We start from the raw sequence: 13,334 nt of genomic DNA, 5'->3' as shown, positions 1-13,334 counted from the left end.
CCCCGCCTCAGTTTCCTTCTCTGTAAACTGGGAAAGGAGAGTTGGCCCAGAAGGTCTTCAGGCGCCTTGTAGCTCCACGACTCAAAAAGAGCTGCACCAAGCTCGCTTTTCCCTGCGCCGCTCTCCTAGCGACTCCCGGGCTTCCGAGAGCGGCGATCCCCGGGTCGCCCCTCAGGCCGTGGCGACGGCTCTGCAGAGATCTAAGAACCATTGCGAAAGGCCTCAGCCGCCGTCGCCCGTCTGCGCCTGCGCTGGTCGCGGAGCATGCTGGGACTTGTAGTGCTCTCTTCCGGCAGCTGGGGAGCGAGGCTGAGCGGCGGGTCGAGGCGCCTACACTTCCCAGGGTGCATCCGGGCGGCAGCGAGCACGGGGCGGGGCCGCCATGAGGGGCGTGGTAGTGGGCGTGGCATGGGCGTGACCTGCGCGCCGTGGGGCTGCGGCGGCGCTGCCTGGCGGGTGCGCAAGGAGCCGGCGCGGAGCCGGCGGGCGGGCGGACGATAGCGCGGGCGCGGCACCTGCGGGCCAGAGGGTCTGGCTGCCGCAGCGCCGGGCCGCCCCGACTCCGAGCTGCTGCTGAGATGAGTGCAGGTGAGTGCTGGGGACCGAGGGACCAGCGAGTCCCCTCGCTGGATCGCGGCGCCGCAAGGGCTGGGTGTCATTCGCAGGCTGCACCTGCAACGCCGGGGAAAATCACCCAGCGGCTCCACCCAACTTTTGCTCCAGGATTTTGCAGCCGCGAGGGGCCAGAGCGCAGCCTCCTGTCCTGCGCCTGGAACGCTTAGCTCAGTGGCGGGGGCCAGGAATCCTTTCCCAGCGCGCTGGCCGGTGTGGCTGCGCCGGGCTGTCTGGAAGGCGCCCCTTCTTTGCTTCTCACGGGGGTCCGGGTCGTTCCAGGCTGCAGAAAGCGGTCAGGGTCCGCGCGAAGAGCCGGGGCCCCAGCAGACCTAGGCACGCAGAGGCGAGATGACAGGCGGGGCTTTGCAGCTGGGGGAGCCGCCCTTGCGCTGCTCCGGCAGCGCCTGGGTTGGGGGCGTCAGGCCGACCCTCGGCGCCCATGACTCTCCGCAGCAGATCTGGGGACCCGTAGCCCGCATGTGTCAAACCCGGCCCCGACCCGATCTCTGCGCGTCTCCAGCTCCTCGTCCCTGCGCGTCGCACCGCTGCCTTTCCCGCCGCACCCACCCTCCGGGATCTGACAGCCTCTGTGCGGCGCTGGAAAAATCCCACAGCGCTGGAGCCCAGCCGCGCCTTGTGCTGTGGGGGAAACTGAGACTTAGAACTGGAGCCCTTGGCGGTGAGCCCCGGAGGCGGCCTGAGGATGCCCGGATCTGAGAGCCTCCTGGGGCCCGCACCGGGCTGAGGGCTTGTCGTTGCATTCCTGGCAGGGAAGAGCTGTCACCCCATTTTTCAGGGTGTGACCCGAGGCGCACCAGGCTTGAGTCACTTGCTTGACTCAGGAAGGGGGGCGGGGATGCGAACCCGGTGCTCCCTGACTCTTGTGCTCTTTCCTCTAAGCCTGTCGCGCCAGGGACTGCAGTATGGCCCTTGGCCATGGTGCAGAAACCAATGGGGACAGCCGCTTCCCTTGGGGGAGATCGGACTGAGGAGAGAATGTGCATTTAGTAAGAGCTTCCTGTGGGCTGTAGGCCTAGAAGGGAGTGGGGGCTGAGGGGCCAGGGACTCCCCTCCCTGGGGAGATTGTCTCCCTCCCCCTTCAATCCAAGGAAGGAGGGACTGCGTTGCAGGGAGCCTTTGGGAGTAGCTGAGCGCAATGGCAGGCGGTTGGGGCGGTCAGAGGCAGAACCCTTTGGAAGAGGATTTCTGAAATGGCCAACCTAGTTATCTGGGGGTGGCTGGGCAGCAGGGCACCCTGAGACTTGGCAGAACCTCCAGACACATTTATCTAATGGCAGGTGGGGATAATGGCTGGGTGCACACAGAGTAATTTTATGCTTCTTGTGGCCATAATTGATACCTGTGGTCCCCCCTGTCATCAGGGAGAGCCTCAGAAGGAGTGCTGGCCTCTCTCCTCTGAATCTGACGAGAAGCAGTGTGGGGGCACTGGGGCAGTTGGTGGCAGTGACTGGGGTTTGAACCATGGTGGCTGCCTGGTGGTCTCAGGCATAGGTGGCACCTTCCGGAGCTTGGCTTCCTGACCTGTAAGAGCAATAGCATTGCTTGCCTGGAGGGGACAAAGTACGACATGAAGAGCCCCACACCTGGGAGGGCCTCAGTAGTTTGGGATGGTCATTGCTGGGTGGCCAGCTCAGTTCAGCCCCTCTGAATCAATCCAGCCCTTTGGAACTGGCAGTGTGTGTGCTCTCAGGGCCACCTGTCGCCCCTGCCCAGCCCTGTCTCCAGCCGATGATGTGCACAGCAGGCATTCCCACCCACACAGTGGGGGAGAGCAGACAGCATGGTCCCTTGTCCCTGGCATGTGGGCTCTAATGTCCGGCCACTGTGTATGTCTGGCAGGACAGGAGCTTCCATCGTCAACAAGGGCAACAAGGGCAGGTCCCCCGTGGCCCTCCCCACGCCGGCTGGCAGTATTCCAGAGCTCAGCACTGGTAGGAGGGGCTGAGCATCATCTCGTCCAGTCTCCAGCTGCCCAAATAGGCCGGAGGCTCCGAGCCCAGGACGACCTGTCTAACCCTCCTGGGTTGCAGGCTCCCCATTCCTTTGGGCTGTGTGCACATCTTCAGTGTCATGACACAGGGTGCCTCCAAGATGACCCGGGTGTGGATTGAAGCCATGTAGTTGCCTTACTTTTGTTGCCTGTTGATTTCAGGTGGCCGGGGTGACTGTTTATATAGCACATGGCAAAGCGGAAGGAGATGGTGCCTCGTACCAGACAAGCCTGGATCCGAATCCAATGCCCTCGCTGTGGAGCTCCCCCTGCCTCAGTTTTCCCAGTAGTATGGAGGGCAGGCCTTTAGTTCTGAGTGTAGTGCCAGTCCACACATGGTGAGCCCAGCAAGTGGTGATCAGTGTGGTGTAGCTTCATCTCACTGCAGCCCACATGGTCACAAGGGGGGCCAGCTGGGGTTGGGGTTGAGGAAGGTACCTGAGCTGGGGCATGGGGCGGGGTGGGGGGGATTCCAGTGCCAGGTCTGCCACCAGTCAGCACCAGAACCTTGAGCAAGGCCTGTGCTCCTTCTGAGCCTAAATGTCCCCCTGGGCAGCCGCTGGCCTGGCAGGTCAGATTCCCCCAGGTGGACAGAGGCTCCTGAGGGGTTGTGTTAATTTGCTCCATAACAAAGTACTAAAGACCAGGTGGCTTAAAGAGAAGACACTTATTTTTTTGCCAATTCTAGAGGCCAGAAGTCTGAGATCAAGGTGTCAGCTGGGTTACTTCCTTCCAAAGCCTCTGTCCTTGGCTTGTGGATGGCCGCCCTCTCCCTGTGTCCTCGCACGGTCTTCCCTTTGTGTGTGTGTGTGTCCTAATCTGTTCTTCTTATGAAAACCCCAGCCAGGCCGGGCGCTGTGGCTCAAGCCTGTAATCCCAGCACTTTGGGAGGCCGAGATGGGCGGATCACGAGGTCAGGAGATCGAGACCATCCTGGCTAACACGGTGAAACCCCCGTCTCTACTAAAAATATAAAAAATTAGCCGGGTGTGGTGGTGGGCACCTGTAGTCCCAGCTACTCAGGAGGCTGAGGCAGGAGAATGGCGTGAACCTGGGAGGCGGAGCTTGCAGTGAGCCAAGATCACGCCACCGCACTCCAGCCTGGGCAACAGAGTGAGACTCCATCTCAAAAAAAAAAGAAAAAAGAAAAAAAAAAGAAAACCCTAGCCAGACTGGGTTAGAACCTACCCTCATGACCTCATGTCACCTTAGCGGTCTCCTTCAGGGTCCTGTCTCCATGCATAGTCACATCCTGGAGTGCTGGGGGTTAGGACTTCAGCACATGAATTTAGACAATTCAGTCCACAACAGGGGTGCGGGTCCAAGGGAGGCCGGGTGGCTGGCTCAGCCTTCTGTTTCCATGTTGCTCTTAGGATCATGGAGCTGGAAGGGATGTGAGGAATGCTCCAGCCCAAGCCCACCCACCTGCACAAAGAGGGAAACCAAGGCTTAGGGAAGGAAAAGCAGCTGCCCAGGGCCAAGGAGAGGATGTGGCAGAACCCAAACCTGAGCCCTAGTCCTCGGGCTGGACGGTGCAGATCCTAGTATTTGGAACAGAGACACATTTCTCCACCTAATCCGAGAGTGGGCAGTGACGCAGCCACGGAAACGTTCGTCTCAGCCTTGCTAGTAACAACAACAAGTTAGAAACCACCAAACCGTGGAAGTCAGTGATGGAATATGAGCCATCTGTTCCATCTCACTCACTCATTATTCAGCAAAAGATGCACAAAATGCCTACTATGAGCTGATACAGTCTGGCTGTGTCCCCGCCCACGTCTTACCTTGAGTTGTAATGATCCCCACGTGTCGAGGGCGGGGCCAGGTGGAGATAATTGAATCACGGGGGTGGTGGTTGCGCCCATACTGTTCTCATGGTAGTGATTAAGGCTCACAATAGCTGGTGGTTTTATAAAGGGCAGTTCCCCTGCACACGCTCTCTTGCCTGCTGCCGTGTGAGACATCCCTTTGCCGTTCCTTCGTCTTCCGCCATGATTTCGAGGCCTCCCCAGCCATGCAGAACTGTAAGTCTGTGAAACCTCTTTCCTACATAAATTACACAGTCCTGTGTATGTCTTTATTGGCAGCATGAGAACAGACTAATACGTGAGCCCACGCTGCTCCGGGCCCTGGGATTCAGCAATGGACGAGAACAACCCAAAATCTATGTTCTCTTGAACTTACATTCTAATTGGGCAGTGGGGAAGACATGTATATGAAGTTACTATGCATGTGAAGAACTGTGTATGTAAAGAATTTCTAATGTTAGGAGAAAATGCTTAAGAAAATAGGTTTAATTGGCAGGGCGTGGTAGCTCACGCCTGTAACCACAGCACTTGGGGAGGCCAAGGCGGGCTGATCACGAGGTCAGAAGATTGAGACCATCCTGGCCAATGTGGTGAAACCCTGTCTCTACTAAAAATACAAAAATTAGCTGGGTGTGGTGGTGTGTGCCTGTAGTCCCCGCTTCTCAGGAGGCTGAGGCAGGAGAATCGCTTGAACCAGTGAGTCAGAGGTTGCAGTGAGCAGAGATTGCGCCACTGTACTCCAGCCCGGGCAACAGAGCAAGACTCCATCTCAAAAAAAAAAAAAAAAGAAAAGAAAGAAAAGAAAAAAGAAATTTAATTTAGAAAACAACAAAACAGCTGAGGACAAAATTGTATGTCATATAGGATGTGAACTCTACAGAAACAGTGAGGGAGGCGATGTGTGAAAGTGCCATCCATGCCCATCAATTATGGTGAGAGAAGGAACCAAGTTTTCCTTCTTCTGCACCTTTTTACTTTCCATGTGTTTTCCAAGTTTTCTTCATTGTGTGCCCTTTTCTTTTGTACTGAAAGATCAGATGGAAAGAAGAGAGCACACTCTGCCTCCAGCTCTGAGAAGGGCACGCGCTGGTAGAAACCCATGACTCCAGGAGAAGTCTGGCGATTCCGTTCTGCAGGGCCACTGTCTGCTGCATGGGATGGTGGTGTCTCCCAGCATTGAGGGAGCTTAGCACAGGCAGCTGCACCGCTGCCAATTTTCCCTGCCTGATGCCGCTCTGAATGAGGTGCAGCAGAAGCCAGACCCTCCTGACCCCGAAATTCATCTGAGATTGTATCTGGAGAGGACTGCCGTTGCCCAGACACTGGTAGTCTCTGCTTAGCCTGGTCACCCCCAAGCTCTGCCCTGTTCTCCTGTGATGTGCAGGGTTCCTTCCTAACATGGCCACCCAAGATCCTTTGACTCTTTATGGTTTCTGTCAATGAGATAGTTTGGGGGTAGATAGGATATTTTCTGGAATCAAGTGTTGAGTTTGATGAACTCTTGAAAAGTCCAATCTTACTGTCCCAGAGAAAGGTATGTGTCCCTGACTCATGGAAAAGCTGCCTGAGCCACACCCTGGGCTTCCAGAGCATCATCTGGGTCATGGGAGACCTCTGAGCTCGCAAGAGGAAATTGGCAAGACTGGGAGACGAAGGGACCTGTCTTGTCGCTGGCCCTTTAAGCAGGCACTGCCTGTCCTTGAAGCCAGACCAGGCTGCTGGCCCGATGCCATCTGCCAACCCCAGAGCCTGGGTTCCACAGCCCCTTCCCTGCAGAGATACTCAGGGGCCTTCCTTGCTGCGCCCCTTGGCTGTGCCTCTGTCTAGGTGGGGCTCCCTAAAACCTACCCTGAAGTGGGGTCTCAGGCTCACACCCATCCCTGCCACTCGCTAGCGTGATCAAAGACCAGACCTCTGTGTCCTCCTTTCCATCGCTGCCCCTCCCCAGGATCTCGGTCGGGATGGAGGGTCCCATGAGCTGATCAGCCTCCGCCTGGCATGTGGAAGAGGCTCCCAGAGCTTGTTAAAATAGTTACGATAGGAACACATGGATCACGTCCTGGGGTAGCTCCTAGTGCTTGAGGCTGATCACATGGGTCCTGCAGTCATCCCCGCATGATGGACGCGGCTGTCCCAGTCCCGGGGAAGGCCCGAAAGAGCAGCCCTCTGAGGCTCACAGCCAGCGCAGGGCAACCCGAGTGGAGCAGTCTTAATTTACTCAAGGAATTTTCCCATCGCCAGGGCTGCTCAGGGTGTCTAGGGTGTCAGGCAGCACCCAGGTGGGACAGGCTTAAATGTCGCACAGCCCGTGGCTCATCCAGTGCCGCCCTGGGGCCTGGGCCAGATGCTCATATAGGTTTCCTCCCGGGGTCCTTGCAGCGCTGCTCAGAGCGGCCGGTGCCATCTCTGCCTACGGAGGAGGAAATGCCTGTGAGTCCCGCCCGGGACCTGGTGTCACGTGATTGGTAAACGACAGAGCTGGGATTCGAACCCCGGTGCGCCCGACTCAGCCACAGACCTGCGTCTCCCCGGCTGGGCGGGCTCTGTCTGCCTGTCCCCGCCTGTGTGCTTTAGCTGGCTGCGTTGGGGGATTTGCTGCTGCCTCGTAACGTGTGGCTGAGTGTTGGTCTGGATGAAGCCTGGCCCGTTTGGGGGCATCGTGATGGTGCTTCTTGGTGGGGGTCTCACACAGCCCATCTTCTCGCCTGGAATGTGGTGTGTTATTCCCATTTTCCAGGTGCAGGACCTGCCAGGACAGAGTCAGGAGGCAGGACTAGACCCAAACCCACCTCCTGTGGGGGTTCCTGCCTGGGGTCATTGCATGGCCCCTGTGACTCACCCTCAGATAGCCTGGGCCTGAGAGGGATTTTCACCACACTGAGCCCATGCACCGCCCCGGACCCTTGACCCTCTGGTCCGGCTCCCCCACCCCCACCCCCACCCCGAGTCCTGTAATCCCCCCCAGGGCCCATCTGTTCCACTGAAGGCGGTACCTCTCCCCCTGCTTACACAGCCCAGCCCAGCAGCGTCTCCAGCCCCTCGCCTGGACCTCTGTGATCTTGGACAAGTCATCGTCCCTCTGTGCCTCAATGTACCCATCTGTAAAAACAGGGCCACTGCCATCCTCAGGGGGTGACCCTGCTTTCTTCTGATACCGCTGCCCCACCCCGCCCACTGGGTGTGAGGCCTGGCCACCATTTCGGGGACCCTGCTGCGCCTGCCTTTCCCATCTGGCTCTCGGGGTGCTCCCGGTTGGGTGAGCCGTACTTGGGCCTCACGCTAAGGGTCTCTGGCGTGGAGGGAGGTGCCTCGACACCTCCGGGTTAGCGGCTTCTGTGGATGTCCGCCTGGAGCTCGAGCTAGGAGGGCAGCTGGATCTCTCGTGTCTGTGGGAAGGACTGGGGCGGAGGAGGGGGCTTTGGATTCTGGGGTGCTCACTGGTCCTTGGGGATTTGGCACCTGGCCCTTGTGGGTTCCAGGGCTGGCTCTGGGACTTCCTGCCATCAGCAGCTTCCAGGCCTAGAACAAATAGGTCTGCTGCAGATAACGAGCTGGGTGGCTTCATGCCACTTCCCTTGGCTGAACAGTTCCAGACGTGAGGGGGGCAGTCTGGGTGCCTCAGAAGGTGCGCTGGTTTTGGGGCTGGGTACACCTGGACTCTAGCCCCTAATGTCCCTTGCTAGTTGTGTGCTTCTCTGAGCAGATTGCTTAACTGCCCTTTGCCTCAGTTTCCCCACATAAAAAGTACGGGTGATGACAGCTGCTTTTGAGGGGTTACTATAGACTCAGAGATGCTGAGTGAGAGTCAGGGCCTGGGCACAGCAGGCACCAGGGAACGGGCAGGGTGGGCTTTGTCACAGCCGTAAATACCCTTCACAGTTTGGGGACAAACCCAACGTCGTACCCTGTGGGAGCCACTTTGGCATCATCGGCCACAGCCTAGGCTGGGTTCACAGCTTCCCCTCCCCTTCGCTGGTCCTGCTGTCTCCCCTGCCAGTCCCATCTCAGTCCTGTTTACAAGGCTGCAGCTCAGTGCCAGGAGGAGCACTGTCTCCAGAGAGCCACCCAGCTCCCAGTTCTTCTCGACACAGCATCCTCAGGAGGTGTGGTGTCTTGAGTCATCGGTCTCAGCTGGAAACTTCATTGTAGCTGCATTCTACTGAGCAGCCCCCATCCCAGGCAGCAGCAGTGGCTCCCCCTGCCTCCTGCCCAGAGCTCGCATCCTGTGCTGGAAGTTTGAGACTTTGGTTTCTCTGTGTTTAGAGCGACGAGTTAGATGATCTGGCAATGTGAGTCCAGCCAGCACACCAAGAAAAGTGCTCAGTGTCACTGCAGCTAGCATGCTGGCTCTGTCCCCAGTGGCGTCTGTCCTCAAGGCACGACAGGGCCTTGTACTGGCTCCCCGGAAAGCCACTCGGGTGGAATGAGAGGAGGCATTTCGCGAACACCCGAGGAGTGGAGGATGAGTGATGGGTGGAACTCCGTCCCCAGTTCAGCATGGCCTCCTCATCTGTCTACCGTCATTCCGGGTGAAGCACTCACAGCCTGGCCCGTCTCTGACCCTCTGCTTCTACGGACCTCTGTGTCCCCAGGATCGCACATGGACAATGACATCAGTTGATGCTGCAGTTGGACACGAAGTGCCTAGAATGAAGAATTCCAAGGACCATCCAGACCTTCAACCTGGCAGCCAAGTTTCAAACGCCCTCATGATGTTCCAACCCCTTTGCCCCACAGCTGTCTCCATTTAGGCTCCCTGAGTAGGTGCAGCTGGAACTTGGGACAGGTGGCTTACCTGGGAGGTGACCCCAGGAAGCATGAGGGAGGTGTGAGGAAGGTGAGAGGGGGAAGGGAGGGGAAGCCAGGAAGGGGCATTTGGATGGGGGGCACCACTCTGGCAACTGGGGACTGAGTCCCACTGGGAGCCTCTGAATCGTCCCACAGAGGGACCAGCTATGTGGGGTCTCTCTCCACAGGCCCCGTCCTGTCTGGGCGCAGGGCCAGTCCTGAGTGTGAAGTGCTGGGGAAGTCTCAGCCTAGGTCCGGGCCTCCTCTGTGTCCAGCAGTCACCAGACCCCCGCAAGGGCTCAGAGCTCTTCCAAAATCTTTCTCCTGTCCCTCCATGACTATTTATTAAGCACCTACTATGTGCTGTCTTTGCTCTGATCCCTAAACAGCCTTGCATTCTTCTTGTCACCGTCTGTCTGCCCCCACTCTCCTGGAGTCCCTCCTCCTCTCCCTTTCAAGTCTCTGCCAGACTCCAGGGCCTCCATGAAGCTTTCTTCCCATCTTAGGCCCTCCGCTTCCCTCCCTCCTCTGAATTGGTGGACACAGACCAAGCTGGGGTTTCCTGCAGAGATTTGCGTCTGCTCCTGCCTGCTCTGCAGCCTGGAGCTGGGAGCTGCCCTCTCTGAAATACCTCCTTTTGGATGGTGCGGGGGGCTGAACAGTGGACTCAAAGGTGCCCATGTCTTAATCCCAGGCCCTGTGACTATGTGACCTCGTGTGGCGAAATGACTGTTCAGATGTGACTGTGTGAAGGATTTTGCCACGGGGAGACTGTTCTGGATTTCAGGGGGCCTGATGCTTCTCGCTAATGGGAGGCAGGAGGCCCAGGGAAGGGAAGGCGGCAGAGAGGAGAGAGAAGTCTCCATGCCTGGCTCTGAGGGTGGAGGGAGGGGCCCCGCACCCAGAAACTCGGGTGCCCCTAGAAGCTGGAAGAGGCAGGGAAGCGGATCTCCCCTGGAGCTTCCAGAAGGCCCCAGCCCTGCACCCTTCACACTCTGACTGGATTTGCCCTGGTATCTGGGGACCCCAGATCTCAGTGTGGCCTGATTCTCCCTGGTGTCCGGAGACCCTGGGCCTCGGCACAGCTGGACTCTCCCTGGTGCTTCCAGATCCCGGGTCCTGGCGTGGCCTGATCTCCCTGGTGCCTGCGGAGCCTGGGTTTCTTGGTGCATAAGCAGCTCTGGGAGGAGGTAGGGGTGGTCTAATGGAGAGGCGGGGGACTGGGAACCAGCCCAGGCCATGCACCCCCTGAGCCTTGGCCTCCTCATCTCTGTTGGGGTTGGGCTTTTCCTAGAGGATCTTTCTGACTCTGAGCCCATGTGTGGTTTAGGGCAGTGGACACCTTGGGATGTAGCATTTGCTTCCAGGCAAGCAGGACTCTGCTGTGCACGCCCACGGGGGAATGACTTACGTGGTTCCCTGACATGGACCCAGCACCGTGCTGGGGCCCCACACTGTAATGTGCTTTCACCCTGTAATTCTTATATCAGATCTCCTTGCTCAGGACTACCAGTATTCCCACGTCACAGGTGAGCAAACGGAGGCCCAGGGAATTAGGTAACGCTCCTGAGGTGATTCAGCTGAGAAGCACCGTGCCAGCTGCAGAACCCGCACTCCTAACCGTGGTGCGCCATCCCTTGTCCTGAGCGACTCCCTCACCTCTTGTGGGCCCTGCTTCACTGTACGCCCAGAGCCCCCTCTGGAATCTAGTGGGGAGGCCTCCCCAGGACCTCGGTGCTCCTTAGGTCACCTGCAGCTCTCTCATCCACCAGCTCATTCTGTCCCCTCCAGACATGCTGGGCCCTTCAGAACCTGCCCGCCCAGGGCCGCCGCAGGAGAGCTGCTGCTGCACCGCTGCTGCCTCCTCCTCTTCTCCCTCTCCCCCGCCTCCTGCCACCCCAAGCCCCTTCTCTGCCGAGGAGGGTGTGCATCGTGGGCTTTGGTGAGGGTTTCTCCCCTAGCAAGGCCGGGCCACTGTCCCTTGGTGCCTGCCCCCCCCCAGGCCTCAGGGAACCACACCAGAGTTTGGGGTTGGTCTCCAGCTGGGTCCTGACTCATGCCCCCTCTTCCGGGATATTGGGCCTAGGGCTGACTTCGTGGTTAAAAGGTGATTCACACATTAAAGACAGGATTTTGTGCAGGTCCGTGCCTCGCTCAGGGAAGGTGGCACAACTGGAGTGCCGGGCAAAGGCCACCTGTGAGTGTCTAGGGGCTGCTGTCACCAGTGACCACAAGCCCGGGGGTTTAAAGCAAGAGAAGGCGTTTCCTCCCAGCTCTGGAGGCCAGCAATTCAATGTCAGTGTCAGAGGCTAAATCTGGCGCCAGCAGCTCCCACCAGGGCTCAGGGGAGGCTCAGTCCTCGCCCCTCCAGTTTTGGTGGCTGCCAGATTCTGAGGTTTGTGGCCACATTGCTCCAATCTTCCAGGCAGTATCTTCAAACCTCCCTTGGCTCCATCTTCACGTGACTTCTCCCCTGTGTGTGTCGTCTCCGCTCCCTCCTCCCCATGAGGACTCCTGAGATTGTACTCGAGGCCCGCCCGTAGAATCCAGAATCATCTCACAGTCTCTAGACCCTTTATGTAATCACATCTGTGAAGACCCCTCCCCGTTTAACTGTATGTGTCACAGGTTCTAGCGATTAGATGTGGGTATCTTCTGGGGGAGGCATTACTCAGCCTGGCACAGGTAGTCTCTTGGTACATCCTGTTTATGGGGTTGATACCTTTTCTTCTCCCTGTGGGGTCTCTAGAATGGATGAGAAAGTGAGACTGACTTCTCATAGGATAAAAAAAAAAAAATGTTACTCGCTAAATTTAAACATCCCGGGAGCTGGATCCTGTCACAGACTGTGGACAAGAATATCAATTGGTCCAGTCTTTTGGGAAACAGGTGAAACATGTGGAGTCTTAAATACATTCATGCCTTTTGATGGAATAATGCGACTTCTGGGAATCTCTTCTGAAGAAAGGTTCTGAAACACAGACATGAATTCAGAAATAAAAAGCCATTAATTGCAGGCGTTGCATACTCTGCAACGTAAATGTACAACTGCAGAACGCTGGCTACGGAAATTCCTGTCCATCCGTGGCAGTACTTCTCAAACTTCTAGGGCCTCAGGGCTCAATTATCGAGGACCCCAGGGAGCTTTTGCTTATGTGCATTGTATTTCTTGATATTTATTGTATTCAAAATTAAAACAATTAAAAAAATATTTGTTGACTCAGCACGGTGGCTCACACCTGTAATCCCAGTGCTTTGGGAGGCCGAAGTAGACAGACCACTTCAGTTCAGGAGTTCAAGACTAGCCTGGGCAACATAGTGAGACCTCGCCTCTACAAAAAATAAAAAAATTAGCTGGGCATGTGCCTAGTCCCAGCTACTCTCGGGGCTGAGGCAGGAGGATCGCTTGAGGATGGGAGGTTTAGGCTGCAGTGAGCCATGATTGCGCCACTGCACTCCAGCCTGGGTGACAGGGTGAGACCCTGTCTCAAAAATATATATAAATAAGAATTGAAAAATAAAAAATGTGTTAAACTGCAAAAGGACAATGACTGCTTTGCATGTTAACATAAGAGCATTTTTAGTGAGCCGAGGTACTGCTTTACAGCTTTGCAAATCTCATTAATATCTGGCTTTGTAGGTGACGGCTGGATTCTGATGTCTGCCCTGAGTTGAATCAGTTGTGATGTCACATGTCATGCGGCCTCTGCAAAACTCCATTGCACACTCGGGAGAGAGTGACAGTGAAAAGGGAAACCATATCTTAGTGTTGTTATTGAAAGGATTTTGACCACTAAACCTTGTATGGGGTCCTGAGGTCCTCCCTAGACCACACTTTGAGAGCTGCTAATAAAAGATGGAATATTGTGCATTAAAAATATTATGAAGCATGAATAAACTATATGTGAAGGCTGGTAGTAGACGAATACAGGGCACATCATTTTTTACAGTCTGCAAAATATGCAGAAAAACATCTCGGAAAAAAAAAATGTGCTAGGATCATGGGCAATTTTCCTTTGTTCCTAATGCTTTGCTGTTCTGTGTTTTCACTGCTTATTCATTTTAAGGACATTCCAGTGGCGGGTTTGCTCAATACTAGCTCTCAAGGACAC

The 13,334-nt window shown here is 56.4% G+C and overlaps 1 protein-coding gene and 1 pseudogene across 16 annotated transcripts in view; both read left to right on the top strand.

Annotated features, from left to right (window-relative positions):
- The first annotated feature begins 421 nt into the window (after window positions 1-421).
- ABLIM2 (actin binding LIM protein family member 2) overlaps window positions 422-13,334 on the top strand; it is a 195,310-nt gene continuing 182,397 nt past the window's right edge. For 15 of the 16 annotated variants that reach the window (XR_012091644.1, XM_073012534.1, XM_037983103.2 and 12 more), the window contains exon 1: window positions 479-588. Coding sequence is in view for 15 of the 16 variants with exons in the window: in XM_073012534.1 (XP_072868635.1) it covers window positions 579-588 (10 nt within the window). In the remaining variant the exon portion in view is untranslated. Of the gene's footprint in view, window positions 589-13,334 lie in introns of all 16 variants that reach the window. The other variant, XM_037983124.2, reaches the window with a different exon arrangement.
- LOC103246424 (uncharacterized) lies at window positions 647-3,003 on the top strand (annotated as a pseudogene).

The sequence above is a fragment of the Chlorocebus sabaeus genome, chromosome 27, assembly GCF_047675955.1.
Source record: "Chlorocebus sabaeus isolate Y175 chromosome 27, mChlSab1.0.hap1, whole genome shotgun sequence".
NCBI lineage: Eukaryota > Metazoa > Chordata > Mammalia > Primates > Cercopithecidae > Chlorocebus > Chlorocebus sabaeus.
The sequence above is the reverse complement of the archived record's forward strand: the minus strand, read 5'-3'. Positions and strand labels throughout refer to the sequence as shown.